The sequence below is a fragment of the Lissotriton helveticus genome, chromosome 2_1, assembly GCF_964261635.1.
Source record: "Lissotriton helveticus chromosome 2_1, aLisHel1.1, whole genome shotgun sequence".
NCBI lineage: Eukaryota > Metazoa > Chordata > Amphibia > Caudata > Salamandridae > Lissotriton > Lissotriton helveticus.
In genome coordinates this window covers 1130064340-1130086687 of record NC_136059.1, presented here as the reverse complement: position 1 = coordinate 1130086687, position 22348 = coordinate 1130064340, and the positions used below count along the sequence as shown (strand labels likewise).

General features: G+C 46.1%; 1 protein-coding gene across 2 annotated transcripts in view; it reads right to left on the bottom strand.

Moving 5' to 3' along the window:
* Positions 1 to 22348, bottom strand: part of HAUS6 (HAUS augmin like complex subunit 6) — a 393765-nt gene that overhangs the window by 52241 nt on the left and 319176 nt on the right. For both annotated transcript variants that reach the window (XM_078675970.1, XM_078675969.1), the window contains 2 exons: positions 7295 to 7430; positions 6264 to 6985 (listed from right to left, as the gene is read on the bottom strand). In XM_078675970.1, the coding sequence (XP_078532096.1) occupies positions 6264 to 6985; positions 7295 to 7430 (858 nt within the window). The remainder of the gene's footprint in view (positions 1 to 6263; positions 6986 to 7294; positions 7431 to 22348) is intronic.

Sequence of the window (22348 nt, the reverse complement as noted above, 5' to 3'; positions counted from 1 at the left end):
ATTGGACATCCCCAGAGAAGTCCGAGGATCTCAGCCAGGGGTAGTACCTCAGGACTACCGACGTGGAAAAAGTCCTACCCAGCGAGTCAGCGGTATCCAGCCCACAACGGAAGGTGAACTGCGCTGCGTCTCGACCTTCCGCAACAGCGCGGGTGAGAACGGTCCGGGCCTCCTCTGGGCACTGTGGCAGCAGTTGCGCAAACGTGTCCCACACCAAATGTGTGCAACGGCCCAAGACACATGCAGTGTTCACCAACCACAGTCCTAAGCTGGCAGAAGAAAACATCTTCCCAAGATAGTCCAACTTCTTGGATTCCCTATCTTGAGGCGCTGTAGGGAAAGTGCTTCCTTTCAAGGATGAGGCTTGGACCACCAGAGGAATCGGCACCACGTAAGGTACCGTGTGGTCGACCGCTACTGATCCGGATCCAGGCCTGGATCCTTGGGGGCCCTGTGGCGCCGGAGCCACCGGCATTGAAGGCCTAGACCCCCAGCTGAGTCTGCGGGGCCCGAAGGTGCATTGACTTTTCACCCCATAGGATAAAATTACACCCTCCAGAAACCGCACTGTCGACTTTTTGAACTGAAAAGAAATCCAATTTAAAAAAAGTACTTACCTGAACGATTTTCTTCTGATGCCTAAACATATATAAAGATACTTGCTGGTTTTAAGTCTCGTAGGCGTTAGCTGCGCGAAGCGCGGTCTCGCCAGAGACCCTATTGTCAGCGAGTCTTCGTTCCAGGAGAGGAGACAGGAGCTGGCCGAGCGCTCGGAATTGAGCGAACAACGCGCACGTGAACGCGCTCACTGTGGCCAGCTCCTGTCTCCTCTCCTGGAAAGCTGTACCACACAGCGACACCTCCCCTTGGTTACGCATGCGCAAAAACAGAGACATACACACGAGCACACCTACAGACACGCACGCACACACATACAGAGACCCCCGCCCACCCTCGCCGCACACACAGTGACACACACACGAGCGCACCTACACACACGCACATAGAGACCCCCCCGCCGCACACACGAGCGCGTACACACACACACACACAAGTGCTCCCCCCCACAAGTAAGGCCCAGTTACAGCCACTCCGGACTTCAGCCGCCACCGCGGGGCTCTGCCTCGGGCATGGGAGCCCCGCGTCACCAGCACTGCTTCTCTCCGTGGGCGCGTGCGTGGGCTTCCGAAGACAGAAGTCCCGCCCCACGGAAGGTTTCGGTTTCGCTCACATGTTGTTGCAACTGTCGCTGCTCCATGTGGTGGTGGGACAGCTCAGCGGGCGGCTTCGGGAGAGCAGCTTTAAGGGTGTTTTTCTGCCGTGGGAAAGCTGCTCGCAGAGCGCGATGAATCGCGGAGATGTCGGTGCAGGGTCGTCTTCTGCTGACCATTTCACTGCTGAGCAACAGGACAACAAACTAATGAGGAAGGCTGAGCTGAAAGATCCTCTGGACTTTCCCTTAGAGGAGGCAGCTGCCTTCGACGGTAAGGGAAAACGTTCAGTGTTTTATGTCCCGACATGTCCGGCTTTCGCCGTGGGCGTGCCTAAATGTGCCTGCTTTCACACTCGGACTGTTTTTTTTTTTGCCTACGTTTCTTCCAAATACGATTTCACTTACCTTGTCTATGTGTGTGTGTTTCCTGTGCAACAACTGACAACGCACACATGTAAATTGTCAATAGTAGAAGGAGACTGCAACTAATCCAATTGTCAATAGTAGAAGGAGACTGCAACTAATCCCTTTTCAGTCGGCATCTGTCACTTTTCCAAGTACAGTTGAAATGCCTGTGAATCCGTTGCCGGTGGCTTGTGAAGTGAAGTGTCTCATGGGTGCAGTTGATCACGTATGGAATTGTTTACCCAAATAACTACTATTAAGAACGTTTAGTTGCTACAAGTTACTTTTTGTAACTGCCTATTTATGTTTATTATAATGCCTTTCACTCAGTTACATTAGTTGTTTCTTTAGCCAGTAGAGTGTATATTGTAATTGTGCGGCTGAGCATGTAGCTTAGTATAATAATAATAAAAAAAACATAAAATACTTCAGAATGTGGTTGTACTGAGTTGGATAGTTTTAGCAATTACATTTGTTGAAAGTAGGGTCACCACACGTCCCAGGTTTACCCCGACAGTTCCGTTTTTTTGTTGACTGTCTCAACGTCCACACAGTTTTTTTAATTACACCTGATAAATATCCCTATTCCCAGTACATTGTTATCCTGGGATCTTATGTCAACAAAAGCGGTCACTTGTAGTTTTTTAGTGCGCCTGCGTCTATTGTTCTACAATGACATGTTAAGGCTGATTGTTTCTGCCCATACATGTCTAACAGCCTTCATCACGAGCCAAGAAGATCACAAGGGTCTCTCCTTCCTTTTTTATTTATTTAAGAAAGCTGCTCGAGGTTCTGATATCTGCATATATTATCTACTTCATTCATGCATACAAACTGCAGTAGTTTTAGTAATTAGAACTGCCAGAGCCTGAACTTGATTCACATTGATAATGGTATTGATCTGCTAACCATACATACCCCTGGGCATTTCTGTATTAGTGTCAGCGTGTGTCAGTATTCGAACGTTTCTTCTCCTCCCCTAGGACAAATCTAGAGAGAATCCTTATACTACCCAGTATGTTGCTCAAGGCCCTCTGCGGATCAGTACCGAGTAGCTGAAGCATGGCTGCCTGTGTAGGGCTGAAAATGAATTTCACGGCAACCTGTTTTTCAGTATTTAGATCTTTATATGTTCTACTGATGTTAAGTGTTTTTGTAGTACCTTAACTGCTTGAGAACGGTTTTCTGAATTTCATACTCGTATTGTTGGCATTGGATGCATGTGGTTTTTTTTCCCGGCGTAAGTGCTCTGAGATTAAACATGTGGGAGTTTTCTAGGGGTCTTCATTCATTTTGACTTTCTATTTTTTAAATTGTTTCCATGAAACTCGGCGGATTTTTTAAAATTTTTTTCACTACAAAGAAGCTCTAACTTTACTAAAACAGTAACATGCAATTTAAAAGCACCTGCTGCAGAGTTCCTTGTAAATCCAGGTTTCAGGCAGCAATAAAATGTCATGATAACTTGTGATTAATGTTCCTGATAGAGAGAGATCAGAGGTTTGTCTAGTAGCAGGTTTGACTCACCATAAAGTAGTGCAGAGGGTTAATCTGCTGCAAAGAACAGATCGGTGTTTGTGTGGATATCTGAGCGGATTCGTAAAGCCAGCCTTTACCAGCACTATAAAGCAAATGAAATGTATGTGAGAGAGGGCCTAAGGGAAGCTGAGGTCCACTTTTTACACGGTGGTAATGATGGAATCAGAGGAGGAGGTGGGGGAAGAGGGACGCGGGGGTGACCAAAAAGTATGTCGCACCGGGCAGCACCACTGCTAAAGCAGGCCCTGTTTCTAGCTCAAGCGGTACCGGCACCTGTAGTCTAAAGATAATACCTCTGTATCAAGTGAAGTACTCTGGTACCCAAGGATGACTAGCAAACAATATTATTCACAACGTTGCTTACTATTCAGCAACATTTGACAGTTTTCAAATCATCTTTATACACCAATTCAGAGTTTGATAACAAATTAATGCAACACATTGTAATATACAATGCCAATAGCTCAAACTTTAATGCTGCGAGACCTATTGCATTGTACATGCTTGTTATAAATTGGTGTAGATCTCCTTATTGAGTTGTGTGTCTCATTTATTGACCATTGTGTGCATTTTCAGATGTCTTGCAATCCTCTATGATAAGCCTAAGGCTGCCTGACCACACTACCGCTTGGAAGAGCACCTTGGGATTACCATAGCAAGCCCCCTGTCGACTCATAAGGGGACTCCTGGAGACTCTTCAAGATGTATTTTATTTTGATATAGCATATAAAGAGCCAGCTTCCTACAGTGGATACAAGGGTTTCTATGGGGACACAAATCAATTGAGAAATGTGTACAATTCACAAACAACGGGGGATGGGAACGTCTCTACTACTGGGCATCTCGGCTTCAAGTTATTAATGATTGGCTATTTGTAGGTCAGGAAGACACTGCCTTCTGTCTTGAAGTGTCCCTGCTTGGCAGCCAAAATAACAACAGGCAGATATATACGAGGCTCCCGTTCCAAGCTCGCTCCCAGGGGTGATGCAAGTCTCATTCCTATGCTGGCAACCACCCTTCGGTGGACAGGATGGGATCGTAGTAAACCCCCCACAGCATGGCACATGGCTTCAGCAAGCTACTCAACTACAAGGCCTTATCGGATGGAACCTTATAGGCATTTCAAAGTTAAGAAATGTGGGGTCTGATTCACAGATGAAAAGCCTCGCAGAATTATAGGCAAATTCCACAAAGCCAAATTTTACAAATACCTTTAACTACGGCATGCGGTGACAATCTACCAACAAACGGTAACCAACCCACTGGAATACAACCCCCTACATCCTAGAATCACCTTAAGCCCGTTAGGTTAGGAAGCTATTTTGACAATTTATGAATCCCTCATACTAAATGCCCCAGTCCACCTGGTGTCTCTCAGGGAGCAGTGGGAGGACTGCAAAGGGCCCCTTGGACAAGAGCAATTGGCAGGATGCGAAAATGCATTCAAGAGAGCTGGTCATCTCCTCCCTCCTTTGCTTCAGAGAACTGAAATACCTACACATGGCCTAAACTAAACCACCCCCCCCCCACCTTGTAATGATGGAGTTGCGCACAAGGGACTCTTGTCCAAGATGTTTGAATGAAGACTGTCTTCTTCCACATGGTGTGGGACTGCTCTATTATCTCATGATACTGGGCAAAAAAAATTCCACACCAAGATAGTCTGACTGCTCTCCATGCATTGCCCTACTACTGGGCATGCTGGATGATGTGGGGGGGGGGGGGGCATATAGGTGGGTATTAGGGTCACCAGGGCAAGGCAGAACATTGCTAAGATTTGGAAATCCACCCAAGCCCCGTCACAAACTGCATAAAGAGCCGCAATGAACTGGTGCGCCAAATTGGAGGGGCCAGTACGATGGTGGGCCTACTACAATATACTGGTACCTTAGGGGATGGGGGCATGATCCCAGTCGCGCCCTCCTTCAAATGTTTTTAAACACTCACCATGGCTAACTGGTTATATGTATGTGATATACGTTTGTTTTTCTGCACTCTTTTCTCGGTTGTAAGATAATCAGTCAAATTTGATTCTTTGAAGAAAAAAAAAACCTAGTAATGGAACAGTGTACTGTGGGTGGAGATTTTACAAATAAAAACGCAAGATGAAGCAAACTATTATTTTCCTGGTCAAGACAGTATTGTACGAAATTATTGTATTGCCCACAATTCTGTAGTCCAGAATTACTCTTGAAATTCCTTCTCAGTTTTGTGACCAGATAAGATTAAATACCATTACCTTTCTTTGGGCAAGTAGGACTAAACGGTTGCCTTCAGATAAATGCGCTCAACTCTATTAGAGGGATATTAGGAATGGCAGGCATGAGTCTGCATTACTGGTTAACCCAATTTATTGTAATACACGACCGGTTATGTGGAGCTCGGAAGGAATCAGTATTGCGTAATGAACCACATCTAATTGCGTAATGAACCACATCTAATTGGGGAATGAAACTCCGTTGTGGTCCACTGATCCCTAGAACTCATCTCCCAATAGCCCAGGTTGCAATAGGTTGCAGGAGAAAGACGTTGCTCTGGATGGGATAGAAATGTGTTGGTACTATCACAGTGGAACAAATGTTAACCGACACGATGACAATGGTGTTAAACGCAACTTTCCATTTTGTTTGTTGGTGGAAAATTAATTTAACAAATAAGTGCCAGTACCACTGAACAATGCAATTTCAGTGATTTCCTGATTCTCAAAATCATACGCAGGAACAAACCACAATGATCAGCATAAAAGCATAAGCAATACAAGTGGGAAAAAAAATTCTGTTATATAGCAACTCAGACAAGAAATGCTACAAGTTAAGCAACACCATACCTTATGGTAATGCTTCACAAGCAGACCCATAATGATTGAGAAAGCTCAAACACTTGGCTAAGTTAATGTGAAACTCTAAAAATCTGGTTTTCGACTACCCACATGGTGGATACTACCAAATCAGTTGGGTACCGGAGTAAGATAGAATTTAAACACCATACTTACCTGTTTAGAAAAAGAAACTATTATGAAAAATAACTTGGATAAACTACATTACAGAGATAGCCAAGTTTGAGTTCTTGGCTTTCCAGTTAATAAACAAGTGACAAAAATACTAACCTTGCAGTTCTAGCACAGGCAGGTCTTCATGTTCAATTGAAGTAAAGGACTCATCAAATGTTAAAATGTTAGAGAACGGAGGAAATGTGCGTTTTCTTTCACTCAGTGATCTCGTCGGAGTTCTTTCTAAGTAATCCAAGTCCAATGTGAGCTTGCTTTCTACAGGACTGAATGTTTCCCTTTTAAGCATACCCTGAAGCGAAGCGCAAGATACGGATCTCCGTTTCATACATTTTCTGTCAGGGGATTGGTACAAGTCTTCCACTTCAAGTGAAGATTTTCTCATGTTCCTTTTCAGTTCCTCCAACCTATTGCGAATCGCCTGTATCTCCATTTTGTCTGGTCGGCTCACCTTATTTGTAAGTGCTATGTTGTCCATAAGGTAATCATCTCTGTTGTGGTTATTTCCTTTTTCTCCTGTCTTTTCGATCTCTAAACTTTTAAAGGTGTTAAGACTCATGTGTGCATGTTCTTCCTGGGGAGTCTTCTGAATAATGCCAAACTCTATACCTTCCCTGCTGTCGGAACCATCACAGACTCCCATCCACTGAGAAGAATCCCATGACAAAGTTGAACTTTTGGAGTCATACACTTGGCTGAATAAAGATCGAGGTTTGTCCTTGCCAGCTATCTGAGCATTTGCAACATCTTCCAAGAATCTTGGCTGGACTTGGCGATCTTGAAGCAACACACTATGTTCCACTGTTTTATTTTCGTTAAGACTGTGGGTTGAAAAATAAATGGTTTTATTTGTCTTATTGCTATTCCAAACACTCCACAACCACCAACTTGTGCAGCTGCAGATAGCACACATTGTCCAGATTTAACCCTTTGCATGCTCGTGACGGAACCATTCCACCACAAGCACAGCACCACCGTCTCGTGACGGAGTGGTTACGTCACGTGCATGGCGGTGCCGCACGGCCCCCCATCCCTCCTAGCGCCGCGGCGGAATTACCGCCGCGGCCAAGGGGTTAACAGGACAAATGAGAACCAGATAACAAACAACAAAACTGGTCATGCTCTACTACCTTTGTTTGGTATGTAAGGAAGCAAGTTTGTCAGAAGACTCTTTTGGAACCACCTCTAACTGTAAAGGTTCCTTCTGCAGATCTGAAAGGTCTTCACACTGTATAGCTTCTCGCCATGAGTTTCTGATATCTGAAACTAAGATTAGCATGTAAGTAAATTAAAAACACAGGTATTCAGTAAGTTTGATAAACCAATGTATAATTAAGTTATATATTAAAAGGCATCCTTCATTACCATTGCCAAACATTTGTAAATAAGGAATAGGCAGCTAATCTGCACTGATTCAGTGATCTTAACCATTAAAATTGTAAGAAACGCCTTCAAGTACAGTACCAGAAGGCCGCAAAATTATACTTTCAATTTTGGAAGCTTAAGTGAAGTTTTCCCAAAACAAATTATATTTTTCTTCAGGAACACAAGACAAGTAGAGGTTAGGAGCACTGTTCAATGAAATTGAATGCAATACGGATACTAAAGAACAACAATGACACTTTAAAGGAAAATTTTAACCTTAACAAGAGATGGAAAGTCACCTGAACAAGCAACACAATAGTTATGCCAAAGCCATAATGCCAATAATAGGTAAGAAACAAAATAGAGTTGGCAAATGTTTTGATTGAAACAATTGGTTCACAGGAAAAATGTTCTTATAGACAATCTACACAATGTACACCCCATCATAGATTTCACATATCTAGGTTTTCTACAGAAGGTGTTTGGAACGTAATGTTTTGTGGGAGGAGATAAACCTGTCTCACTATTCAGACTCTAATAGAACTTTTTCATCAATGACCTAGCATAAACAGTTGAATGAATTACTTAACTTGGATCAGACAATAGTACTTGAGACAATATTTCTTTTGGCTTGTGGGCTGGATTTCTGAATCCAAATCTGTCATTTGAATGCCATCAATGCTCAGATTGACTGGCAACACGAATTTAGGTTTGTGAGTTCCCACGCCCGGCTTGAAATCAGTAAATGGCAACACTGCTTAAAATGAAGTGTTTATGATTCAATTGCTACCCACTCTCCTGCTATCTAGAGTTAGGCTCTGAATATTACACTGTTGTTCTTCGAAGTCTTGCTGTCTTTCAGTTTTAAGAACAACATGACTGATTCATGATCACCACCTTGACACTTCTCACCAGTATACATATCCTAGTTTACATTATTCAAATCGGGAAAATGGAGTATTCCAGCTAAGTAACACTAGTTAACACAATTATTTCCAGCATTTTTTTGCAATGGGGAGGCAGGTAGGGCACATGTGGACAGGTAAGTTGAATTTTCAGTCTGCAGTATGTGCGGTTGTAGATCTCAAGCTCCGCCCAGACTGCAAAATAGTATTCCTCTTTTATGAGGGCAGCTTTCAGAAAGTAGCAAAAGCAGAATTGAAAAGCTTTTAAAAGGTTGTTTATCCATTAACATAAACACTATGGTTTTGTAAATATGTTAGTAGAAACATACACTGCTGGTTGGGGACGTCTGCCAATGAGGTATTCTACAAAAAGGCAGTGGAAGTTTCCTCCATATGAGAGGAGGTTGCTCATGGGATGCCCTGAAATATGCATCTTTCTTGGACCTGTCCCTCTCTGCTGGGTAGCCCCCACCCCCCCAAAGAAAACTTTTGCCTTTTTCAATCCCACTTTTTACTAAATGTGTTGTTGGCCGTAGGATTTTCTGCAGTTTAGTGCTGCCAACAGTGCTAAGCATGCTTGTACTCACTCCTCTAAAGATAGTTTGAATGGAATGCACCTATGTGACATGCTTAATTTCCTTATAAATACCTGTAGAGTGGTATACCATGTACCCAGGGACTGTAAATTAAATGCTACCTCTGGGTCTGCAGCACTTCGTGCCACCCACTTAAGTAGCACCTTAAAACATGTCCCAGGCCGACCACTGCACCCCGAATGCAGCATAAAACTGCCATGTCGACATGGCAGTAACACCCCCAGTCAATCCTTAAACTCCCCTTTTATTACATATATGCCAGTCCTACGGTAGGCCCTAGGGCAGGGTGCTGTGCAATTAAAAGGGTAGACACATACTGTTCAGTTGCAATGCCCTGGTAGTGAAAAACTCCAAAATTAGCTTTTCACTACTGTGAGGCCTACGCCTCCAATAGGATAACATTGGGTATTGCAAATTACATTTCATTTAATAAGCTGCAATGGGCAATTAGGAGCAGGTAGATATATCATGTTTGTTGTCTCGAACTGTAGCGAACTACCCTATTTAATGGTAATGTCAGGGTTTTTTTTAAACATTTTTAAACAAGCATTTACAATGCAATGGCCTCGGCATTATTAAAGGTAGAGCTATTGGCATTGCTCATGACATTTTTTTTGTTTTAAATCTTAAATAAATGGCATTGTCATTTACATTGCCAATAGCTTAATCGTTAAATAAATGGCATTGTCATTTACAATGCCAATAGGTTAATCGCTCGCAAATGCATGACCTATTGCATTTACACCCACACAGAGCCCCACACACAGAGCCCCACACACATACACAGAGCCACACACAGAGCCCCAAACACACAGAGCCCCACCAACACACAGCCCCCCCACACACACACAGCCCCCCCCACACACACACAGCCCCCCCCCCACACACACAGAGGGCCCCCCACACACACATACAGAGCCCCCCCCCCCACACACACAGAGCCCGCCACACACACACACAGAGCCCCCCCACACACACAGAGCCCCCCCACACACACACAGAGCCCCCCCACACACACACAGAGCCCCCCCACACACACACACAGAGCCCCCCCCACACACACACACAGAGCCCCCCCACACACACACAGAGCCCCCCCAACACACACAGAGCCCCCCCCACACACACACACAGAGCCCCCCCACACACACACAGAGCCGCCACACACACCCAGAGCCGCCACACACACCCAGAGCCGCCACACACACACCCAGAGCCGCCACACACACACCCAGAGCCGCCACACACACACCCAGAGCCGCCACACACACACCCAGAGCCGCCACATACACACCCAGAGCCGCCACACACACACCCAGAGCCACATACACAGCCAGGGGGCAGGGAAGCAAGCACAGCCAGGGGGCAGAGAAGCAAGCACAGCCAGGGGGCAGAGAAGCAAGCACAGCCAGGGGGCAGAGAAGCAAGCACAGCCAGGGGGCAGGGAAGCAAGCACAGCCAGGGGGCAGGGAAGCAAGCACAGCCAGGGGGCAGGGAAGCAAGCACAGCCAGGGGGCAGGGAAGCAAGCACAGCCAGGGGGCAGGGAAGCAAGCACAGCCAGGGGGCAGGGAAGCAAGCACAGCCAGGGGGCAGGGAAGCAAGCACAGCCAGGGGGCAGGGAAGCAAGCACAGCCAGGGGGCAGGGAAGCAAGCACAGCGAGGGAAATCAAATCCGTGTGGAAAAACATCTAAACACTGCCATGAAAGTCAAATTGTGAAAAATGCCCAAATAATGTGTAATAAACAATAAAGACATGACAAAAATAAATCAATGATTAGTAAAACACAGATTTGTAGCAAGAGCGAATGATTTAGTGGCAAAAACAACCTTTTGCTCCCTGACTCACTCAAATGAGAGGTGCACTTTTCCAGCACGTTCCTCAGCCATTAAAACAACATACTTGCTTAATAATTACTTACTTTGCCTTCTGTTTTAATGAGAGGCCTGCTGCAGCTTCAGTCATCGCGACACACGCTGCTTGCTTGTGAGAAGACAACTCTTTCGACTGACGAGCTCTGCTGCAGCTGAGCATTACGGTATGGCGGGCGAAAAGTGGAGACACTGGTTTAATCTGCATTGGTCTGGCCCATTAAGAGGAAAGACGATTCAGTGCCAAAGAGGAACAGACCGAGGCAGGCTAATCTATTTTTCAATTGTCATTGATAGAGACAAAGGCTGAAAGAATTGTGTTACTAGCGAAAAACATGTCTATGCGGGAAGGTATGTGGTGTGAGGCCGAATGAAATGTAAATTCCTGTTCTTAACTCCTGGCAGAACCACCAAACGTCAAAGGGAGCATATGAATTAATAACTCGTTTCAGTCCAGATTGGAACTTTTCATACAATGATATGCCAAGTGCAACAAAGATGTCCAAGCCGAGTTCAGGTGTCAAATTAATGTCGCCACAATAAAGATTAGCAAACACCATTGACTCAACTCTAATAAAAGGAAATGAAATATTGAGGTGTGGGGGCTGAGCTTAGCCGGGCTGTGAGATAGCCACTCTCTAGAGAGGCTCTTCCGGATAAGCATAAAATCCTGCCAGCATTCTCTGAACACCCACCCAGGCAGTCACCGTAGTGACCACAACCAGTGAGGCCCCAAATGGAACATTTTGGTGACATTTGCTGACCTCTGTGGCCTGCTGAGGTGAGCGGCGTGCTCCAGCCTACAGATATAGGGGAGCCATGTGTCTTGGTAGTTCTTAAGGTGGGTGGCCGCACTCTCTGTGTTTGGTGTACAGTAACTTTGGAGGCGCCTTATCTACTACCCACAGTTAGGACAAGGGTTGGTTATATTATATGTTTAAGAGAATGGCCCTTCTCCGACAGACACACGACAATCTTTGCAGAGTCCAGAATCACATGACACGGAGCCAGAGAACTTGAGAGCGCGAGGCTGTTCTGCTTCCAGCATTTATACACATGACTCAGACACGCGCTAACTGCCTAGCACTCCAATCAACACGCATTACCCCCGTACAGCAACGAACAACGACATCGCGCGCGCTACTACTCACCTCCTTCAGACACAATGATTTGAACCACAGTCCGCAGCAGCTTACAAGACCTTGTTCAAATCCGGTGCGCAGGAAACTGAGCAACGGTCCCAGCACACCGATGAGGAAGGGAGGCACAGTCAACCGAAAATAGAGCGCATAAAATGTCCAATTAGATTGTCTTACTAAAAAACATGCCGGCCAATTAGAGTGCCGGCTTGTGGTGCAAACCAATCACGATCTCCGTCTAAACGTCCCTTAAATGAAGACTTTCATAAAGGAGGGAGACATCATTTCCTGTTTACCTAAACACCGGTATTTCACATAAATGGTCAGCATTCTAGTTTATACAAGAAGCCTCTCTACTAATTCATGGTCCCGCACTATCTGTAAAATGGTGGTTTATTCAGTCCTGAGATGGTGGTACCAACACCATACCCGAGCTCTTACTCATATAAAAGCATTGGCAAAACAAAACAGTTCGGTTTTATATGATAACAATATTTTAATCGGGGGGCTAGGGTCCATTGCTTGACATGGAAACGCAGTGTACGCTATTCCTAACTGTATGTTAGCTACTGAGAATCTCTGGTACCTTCCCATTCCAAAGTATGTTCTCCACATTTGACTTATTTGTAAAACTCCCCTTGACAGAAGTGCAAAAATACTCACTGCGTATCCCAATGTCCCAACCGAAGTTTAAATGCCTGGAAAGAAGGTCCTGGGGGCTCTCCTCGTTGGACTGCTGCTGACCTCCTCGCTGACAAACTGAGTGGGGAAGTCAGACTCTTGATGTTAGAGAGCGTGAAGGCAATGAAAGATCTTGGGGTACGAGCCGGGCATGTGTGTTTGCAGCCGGCCTGGCTCCAGAACAAATAACCATAGTGGCCACCCGAATGGAGAAAAATAAACGGTTTCTTCTGAGGAGTTTGTGCGTGATGCCAGCTACACCGAGCTCTTTGCCTCTGCTTTGCCCAACCCCTCTCAGGCAGTTTGTGAATACGCCATGGTCCTGCGCAAGAGTTCCGTCTGCTGGAGCTACCTGTCTTTCCATGCTTTCCTGCCTCGACTGAGCAAGAGTATGCATTGCAGGCATGCAGTCCAGACTCACGAAAACACACTATCAAAATATTCGAGCTGTGGGGTTACAATAGTAAATTATCCTGCGGTTTCTACCCTCGAATATTGGGGCCTCCGCTACGGTTTTGAGGGAAGACCGGAACTACAGCACCTTGCACGAGTCATGGAAGCACAACGCCGGCCTTGGCTAAAGTCTGTCATGCACGGGTAGGCTCTAGTCTGAACTTTGGCTGAGCGGGCTGGAGGGCAGCACCTTTTCCCCTTCGGTGGCGAGCTCATTGGGCACAACCAGCGTGCACATTTGGAGAGGGTGCAGGGTGACATGACCCCCTCGTTGCCGACGTGCACACGAGTCTGACCCTCACTAAAGAACCAGCGTGAAAACCTGCCTTGGCCTCTGGATGCAAGGGCAGAAATGGCTGCCGCAAAGCTCCGAAATTTTCGCGATTCGGGGGCGTGTTTTTTGGTGAGTGACGGATGACATCACAGATAGAAAGAACGCAAAAAACACGCCCCCAAATCGTAAAAAGACGGGGCTTAAAGGGAGTGATGCCCCTCTCCTCCAATGGCTGGCCTCCATTTAGGAAGCCCGCCAATGGAGAAGAGGGGCGGGTTAATGCTCCACTCTAGGAGACATTAATTCTTTGACCGCGACTTGCCATGCGCAGCCTACGGTCCTCGACCTAAAAATGCCACTTTTAGACAGTTGGCATTTTTCTGCCCTTAGCCCTTTTGCGCCTGTAGCCTGGCTAGGGCCACATGACTGGATTTAACTGACCGACTTTGTGAATTCCGCCCTAACTGTCACAATAGAGGGATTAGGGGTGTCTGAATAGGCCATCTGCAGGCAAGATGGGGGCAGAGCGGAGCACATTCCCACACGCAACTAAATAGCCAGTGCTCTGCCTTCACATAAAGGGCCTAACAACCTCTCATTGTCACTGCAGCCAGCTTGGAGTCAGGCAATTCCATGCACTTCAAAGCCACTGTCAAGAAGCTTCTCCCACCTCCCCGGAGGAGGGCGCCAGTTTATAAAAAAGGGACCCTAAACACCAACTCTTCATTACACTTTTGGACGTAATGATATTCTGCAGGAAAAAGGACTGCTGTCCTCCTGGAAGAACTGCCACACTGCTGGTCTGCTGCTGTGAAGTACTGCTGCTCTCCTGGATTGCTGCACTGTTGTCCTGCTGCCTGGGTACTACGACTGGGTCTTCAACTGTCCCAGGACCTCCAGAGTGACTCACAAGGGCTATGTTGCAGGCCTCCTGTTCAGAGCCACATGGACACAGAAGGCTCCCACTATCTTAAACCCGCAACTGGACCCAGCCTGAGTCCTTGAGATTTTGCCATATGGGTACCACAACGAAGGGTCCAGAATTTGTGGGAGTCCTCCCACCAATCCTGGAACCTTGGTTGTGGTGCTTAAGGTGCCCAAATCTCAAAACGGAGGACTTTTAGGCCAAACAACTGCTCTGAGAACCAGGAGGAGACCCGGACCAACCTGCTTGCCCAGCCACTCAAGATGCCTCGCCGGTCAGACTGATTTTGCAGCTTCTCCCTCTATGTTCTTCTCTGCTTCAGCAAATCCTTTCAGCAGTCCTTTGCCAAAGGGATATTCAACCTTGTGGAAATGTCTTTGGCTATAGCCCTCTGTCTTGTCCCACTAGAGAATTGATTTTCATTTAGTAACAAAGTCAGAACCTAGACATCTTCACAGCAGCTTCATACCAATACTATCCAGTGACAAAACTCCCTACTCAGACACCTGCTGCAGCCTTGCCCCCCTGAACTTGACTTTCTCAGCCCATTTTTTTCAAGAATTTTTAATGGCAAAAGGTAAGCGCTGACCGGGCTCAATCCACTTCTTGTAACCGAACTGCGCTCCATCACGGTCTTTTTTCTTTAACCCGGTCAAGCATGACTAGATGTACCAGGTTGGCGCTTTGCTCTATTAGGTACTAGTTTTTACTAAATAACATAAAAAATTCATAACTTCAGGTCAATGGATTGGATCTTTGTTGTTTTGGTGTCAAATAATTTATTAAGATTTACTCTATGGTTCTAAATTAGTTTGGGATTTTTCTTGTGTCGCGTTTTCACATTACTGTTTGTATGCTGCATAAATGCTCTACAAATTGACTCCAAGTTAAGACTGACTGCCTTCTGGGCCAAGCTACCCAGGGTTAAGCACAGCTTAATTTAGTGACTTTGTGGTTCATCTTCAAGGGATTGTGGCTGTTGCTTGACCAGGGCTCACACCTAGTCAACAAACAACTCAGATTCTCACAATACACTTGAAAGAATTTAGCAACCCACCTTGCAATTCCCATCTTTAATAAGCGTTCCCTACTGTGGTTGTGGAAAAGCTACTATACAGCTGTTTCTGTCTTCCAAACGAGAGGAGTGCCCTTATATATGGGGAGATGATCTTGAGGAAAACTCTACTGAATGCCCATAGAAGATAATATCCAGTGTCTAGTTTTTAAGATAACAGGATGTGAGAGTACACCACTGACCTCTCAGGCAAGGTTCTCCCCTGGCATTCTGGGAAATGCAGTCTCTTGTAGCTCGCTCCAATATTTTAGTATTTCGCCCAGTTTGGCGCAGATAGTGCTGATCTCTAGACACGTGTCTCTGGTTTATTAACAGTCATCAGTAGAGAATACAGTCTGGTATTTTGGGGTTTGCGGAGCAGGCTGCCAAACATATCAGGTCCGGTACCTCGCACTAGCGCGAATCTATTCTGCTTTTCATATACTAAATATATCGGTATATAGAATGTTAAATCTACAGATTGAAAAAATGCATAAATAATTATCTGAGCTAAAGCATCCCGTTATGTTGAAATTTTTCTCTTCCTGCAAACTTCTCACCTGTCTTTCTGGTCTATCTCTGTCTCTGCTCTCCTCCCCCTGTTGGCCTCCCTGTAGTCTCTCCTCTGTCTCTGCATCCCCCGCTCTTTCTCTGCTGCCCTCTATCCTTGCAATCCTCCATCCCTCTCGCGGTCCCTGCTGCTGTTTCCCATTCTCTGCCGCTCGCCTGCTCTCTGGCTGTCTCCAGTGACGTCTCCCTGCCTCTCTCTCTTTCTCTGCCACCCCTTGGCTGCTCTCCGACTGTCTTCAGTGACCTCTCCCTGTTGCTGCTCGCCCCTCTCTCTCTGCCGCCGTCTGTCTAGGCTGCTCTCCGACTGTCTCCAGTGGCCTATGTGTCTCTGGTCGCCCCTCTCTCGCTAACGTCCTTTTACCTGTCTCAGATGCTCTCGGACTGTCTCCAGTGGCCTCTCTGCCGCTGTTCGCCCCTCTCTCTCTGCAGCCCTTGTCTGTCTCTCCTGCTAGCTGTCTCCAGTGACCTATGTCTGCCTCTGCTAGCCCCTCTGTCTCTGCCACCGTCTGCCTTTCTCAGCTGCTCTCAGCCCGTATCCAGTGGCCTCTCTCTCTCTGCCTCTGCTCACCCCTCTCGTCCACCCCGGACCCTCTGCCCCAGCTGTAGTTTCAGGTCCACACAGGAGGATGGTGACTGAGTCTGTGCTGGTTTAGATAACTTCGATTGTGACCCGAGCAGATGTGGACAAACACCACTGCCACGGCATTCTCATCCTCATTCATGAGTGAATCGGATGCTCTGGTGTTCCTCCGTTCACATTTCTTTCCGATCCATCTGGTTCTTGCAAGTGATTAGTGGGTTTTCACGCTTGTTTATTTTCTGCCTGCACTTCAACTTTCCATCCAGTCAACAAGCAGTACTTTCTTTCTGTTCCACCAGTCTATGTACATTTTTTCCACGTCTGTCGCAAAGCTTGCAGTTTCTCGTGCATGTGTATAGCGCACTTTGTGGCTGTCTCCATAACTGCTCTTTAAACAAATGCTTTTTAGTGAAATCACCCCATGCCGTGCTTGCACTTCAATGGCATCCGTGCCCCTCCCTTTAGTCGCAGCTCATCGGATTCACTTTGTCGGCGCTGCTTGCACAGCTGAGCACCTCCCTTAAACACATAGGCCTCCCCCTGCAGCATTCCCCTCCTCCACCCCCTCCATTTCAGAGTGCTTGGAGTGAGGTCTCGCATTTGTGAAAGTTTGAGCCATTGGCATTACAAAGGACAATGCTATTTATTTATTTATATATTGGTTTTCAAAACCGATAAATAAAAAGGCATAGTCATTTACAATGCCAATAGCTTAAGTGTAAGCAAATGGTTGTTTTATTTCATTGCACTTGGATCCAGAACTGCTAAACCAGCTGGGATATTTTGATGGCAACAATATAATATTTGAGTGTCTAATTGTAATTCAAGTTATTTTGCAGCCGAGTTGTGCTTTTGTCCAGAATTACTGAATTGGCATGTGTAACTAGTTGGCTGCTTCCATAATCATGGATGGCCCTGGTTACCAAGAGTATAAACACAACAGAGACATAAGTATAGTATAGGTTGGACTTGCTGTGGTACATATCATACACAGACTGCGTGCATACAGTTGCAATTTGGCCTTAGTGGTCAACATGAGGCTCGGTTGCATGATTTTGAAAATGGCGGGAATTCAGGTCACTTAGTTCAATATGTTGTGGTTAATACCAGATGGAAAATCGACAATGTGCTTTCTTTACTGTGTTTTGCATTCATTAAAGGCACCTCCTTTCTGAAGTGTATCTTTTACAGAGATGGAGGTACATCACACACCTAGATTGGGCTATTATGTACTAACGAGTGACCAACAGGCTTTTCTGTACTCCCTTAGGTACATGAGATAGATCGCACAATTTACGACGACAAAATCTTAGGAAAGGTTTGAAATGTCACTGAGGCTTTATTACTTAGTATTTAACTCACAAAGAATTTGCATGGATCCATGATATTGTATACATTTGGGTATCACTTTTGTTCCACACTTGCACTTTTGAGCACTGCGCCATTTTCACTTACAAGACCGTTTTTAACATGTCAAGGAGAATATAATTTTGTAAAACATGACCAGTGAAATAGTTTTTTGCTTTTACGTCAGAAACTGTTGTCTTGAGTATTTACAGGTCTACTGACCGGGTGTAAAATGGACCCACAGAACCTTCTGTGTTAATGTTTACCCTAAACCATCTAGTTTGCAGATTGTAAGCTCTGTAAATAGCCATTACTGCTAATACCAGCTTTTAATCATACTTCAAATACCAACCTGGGAAGGATGGAAGACACAGCCCGGCAGGAAAACAAACTACTGGCTGCACATCATGGCAGAGGTGCAAACCAATCTTTTGAGTGACAGAGCTAAATTGGCAACAACTGCTAATCTGCAGCCCTCTCCCTCCCAGCCTGCTGTTCTAACTCCCTGCCCTCTTATCCTGTGCTGATCTGCTGTTCCCTTTTCACTCGCCTCCTTCTCTAACTCCCTGTTCTCTTCTCCTGTGCTAATATGCTGTTCTCTTGAACCCGCTTCCTTCATTAACTCCCTGTTCACTGCTCCTGTGCTAATATGCTGTTCACTTCCACCCGCGTACTTCCTTAACTCCCTGTTCTTTTCTCCTGTGCTGATCTGCTGCTCTCTTCCACCCCACCTCCTTCTTTAACTCCATGTTCTCTTCACCTGTGTTGATCTGCTGCTCTCTTCCGCCCCACCTCCTTCTCTAACTCCCTGTTCTCTTCTCCTGTACTAATCTGCTTTTCTTTTCCAACGCCTCCTTCTGTAACTCCGTTCTCTTCTCTTCTCCTGTGCTGATCTGCTGCTCTCTTCCACCCACCTCCTTCTTTAACTCCCTGTTCTCTTCTCCTGTGCTAATATGCTGTTCTCTTCCACCCGCTTCCTTCCTTAACTCCCTGTTCTCTTCTCCTGTGCTAATATGCTGTTCTCTTCCACCCGCTTCCTTCTGTTACTCCCTGTTATATTCTCTTCTCCTGTGCTGATCTGATGCTCTTTCACCCCACCTCCTTCTTTAACTCCCTGTTCTGTTTCCCTGTGCTGATCTGCTGCTCTTCCACCCGCCTCCTCCTTTAACTCCCTGTTCTCTTCTCCTGTGCTAATCTGCTGTTCTCTTCCACCGCCTCTTTCTCTAAATCCCTGTTCTCTTCTCTTCTCCCGTACTGATCTGCTTCTCTCTTCCACCGCCTCTTTCTCTAAATCCCTGTTCTCTTCTCTTCTCCTGTGCTGATCTGCTGCTCTCTTCCACCCGCCCCTTCTTTAACTCCATGTTATTTTGCTGTGCTGATCTGCTGCTCTCTTCCACCCCACCTCTTTCTTTTACTCCCTGTTCTCTTCTCCTGTGCTGATCTACTGCTCCCTTCCACCCCACCTCTTTCTTTAACTCCCTGTTCTGTTCTCCCATGCTCATCTGCTGGTCTCTTCAACCCCTCCCCCTTCTCCAACTCCCTGTTTTCTTCTCCCGTGCTGATCTGTTCTCTTCCACCTACCTCTTTCTCTAACTCCCTGTTCTCTTCTGCTGTTCTGATCTGCTGCTCTCTTCCACATACATACTTCTCTAACCACGCACCCACACACATACAAACACACCCACCCACAAACCATACAATCAAACACAACCCACACACAAACCACACCCACCCTGACACCCACCCACAGCCACCCACCCGCCCTCACTCCATCTATCGCCCTCACTCCATCTATCGCCCTCACTCCATCTATCGCCCTCACTCCATCTATCGCCCTCACTCCATCTATCGCCCTCACTCCATCTATCGCCCTCACTCCATCTATCTATCGCACCGCCACAGCATCACTCAGGGGCACCAAAGCATCACTCGGGGGCACCATAGCATCACTATGCGCTACCACAGCATCACTGAACGCCACAGCATCAATCGTCGCCACCACAACATCACTCAGCACCACCACAGCATCAATCTGTGCAACCATTCAACAACAACTGGTTCAAATATGTTCTCTCAATGTTTCAAGCTTTATTACAAATGTCACAAAAAGATGTTAATATTTCACTTCTGTCCTTGGATTTGTCACAATAAAATAAACTGAACATAATCTTCACAAAAGTTATTTACAAAAGTTGAAGCTATTGCCATTACAAATTACAATACCTTATTTAAGTAGTAATTATTTAAAAAAATTTAAAGCCATTGTTATTTGTAATATCTAATCACGTAAATACAAAACATGTTGCATTACAAATGGTATAGTTGTCACATTTGCAAAAGTTAAAAGTATTGGCATTGTAAATGACAAAGCTATTAATTTCGCTATTTTCAAAACCAACAAATAAATAAAAAATTAGTCATTTACAATACCAATAGCTGAAACTTTCCTAATACGAGACCTATTGCATTGCAAATGCTTGTTTCTTCATACATTCTGTAGATGCTGATACGGCAGGCAAATCTCTCCTGTAGGAAAGCCCTTCTTCCCACAGATCTAATTTAGTATAACCCTATAAAACAAAACAGGAGGCTTACCTTCTCTGTTTGTATGGGAATGTTAAACGTCTGAGCCGCTCATTCGACAAGGCTATGGCATTTTCCATCATTAGGTGGAGAATGGTGTGGGAAAGGACTGGTTAGCACTCTGAATGGGATTCCTAAGTTCCTTCTGTCATCTGGTCCCAAGGAGGGGGTGGATTTTGCAAGTTATCCTTTTGCCGCCAATAGTGTCATCGCCTTGGTCTTGAATTCAGTCATCATGAGTCAGAAAATGTGTTGCCTGCGTCTTGGGAGCTCTCATAGGAGGTACCAGGAAGGACAGACCAAAGATCTGGTGCAGCCAGTTCAGAAGGTTCAGTGAATGTGTCAGGTTGTTTAGAAGTGGCAGCAGTGGCTGTGGAGGCAAAATTGGGACTGATGTCGACAGCCAGCCAGTGGTTGTCGTCGACTTTTACTAGTTGATGGTACACAGCTTGTTGTAGTCAACTGTTTACTTGTCAGATGCAGGCGCAGACAACCAATTATTTGCCAATGATGGCGCGCGCCTCTGTGGAAGATTTGAGAGAGTTTTTATGGTAGATACAGGAGATTTGTCACCGGTTTTCCTAATCTTAAATGCATGAGTGGGGTTGACTTCTGTGCCAGAAGTCTGGCACTTGCTGACAGAATCAGAGGATGAGCAAGCAGCAAACAAAGGGGCCTATGTTTTACGGGGTCCAGCGCACACCCCCCCGATATAGTGTCAACAATGAAGGGTACGCTGCTCCCCAAAGTGATAAAGTGAATGAACCAAGCAATGGGCGAAGGCCCCAACAAAGGACGAAAGGGAGGGGAATCCTCCCTTTCGGAACTAAAACCCTCACACCCAGCAAGCTAGGTTTCATGCTTCATCATTTGGGTTTGCTCCTCGTCACGCCGGCGGTGCAATGCCTCACGGGCACCCATAAAGGGGCTCTTTACCGGAGATCTTTTGTTCCTGCCGTTGGTGCGGTGGGTGTGAGGGCCCTAGGGAAGGTGTAGTGGTAGGGACTAAGTGAATTAAAAAAGGTTAGATCATCCACTAGGTAAATTTAATAGTGTGGTAATCTACCTTATTAAAAGAAGTGAGGAGAGAGTACTCACTGGTGCAATGATCCAGGAGAGTACGCTCTACGTAATGGTCGACATGTTTCATGCTGTTTGTTTACAAGGATATAGTGCAATTCATCAGGACCTATAAGGAGTAACTATCTACACACTGTGGATGGTGAGGATTCTACCTACCACAGGATACAGGGGGGCAAGGCTGGGGGTCCTGCCACTTCTTAGTGGGACAGACAGGGTTGACAAGAACAGTGGGGTGATATACAAACAATTGTAAGTATCGTCATCAACCTGGTTCACATAATCAAGGTTCAACTGGCTAATGAAAGTCTATGTTTGCAGTAGGGTTAGACAAACTTAGCCAAAATGAAGTGTGTTAAAAAATAACCCTGGGCGTAGTAGGGCTACGCGAAGCTACGCGAAGTGGACCAGAAACTACGTCCACCTACGCACTTCGCGTAGCCCCACTACGCGCCACCCGCCTCCCTCCCGCCCTCGCTAAATACCACCCGCCTCCCTCCCGCCCTCCCTAAATACTGCGCATTACTATCCATGATGGCGGCGCGGTTACCAGAAGGAGCCCCGGAGACGCAGCCGACAAGGTAAGTGGTGTTTTATTGTTTTTAAAATAATTATTTCAGTATTTAGGGAGGGCGGGAGGGAGGCGGGTGGCGGGCAACTTCGCTACGCCCACGGAGTGGGCGTAGTATTGCCTGCTACGCCTACTTCGCAAATGGCGAAGTAGGCAACACTACGCTCACTCCGTGGGCGCAGCGAAGTGC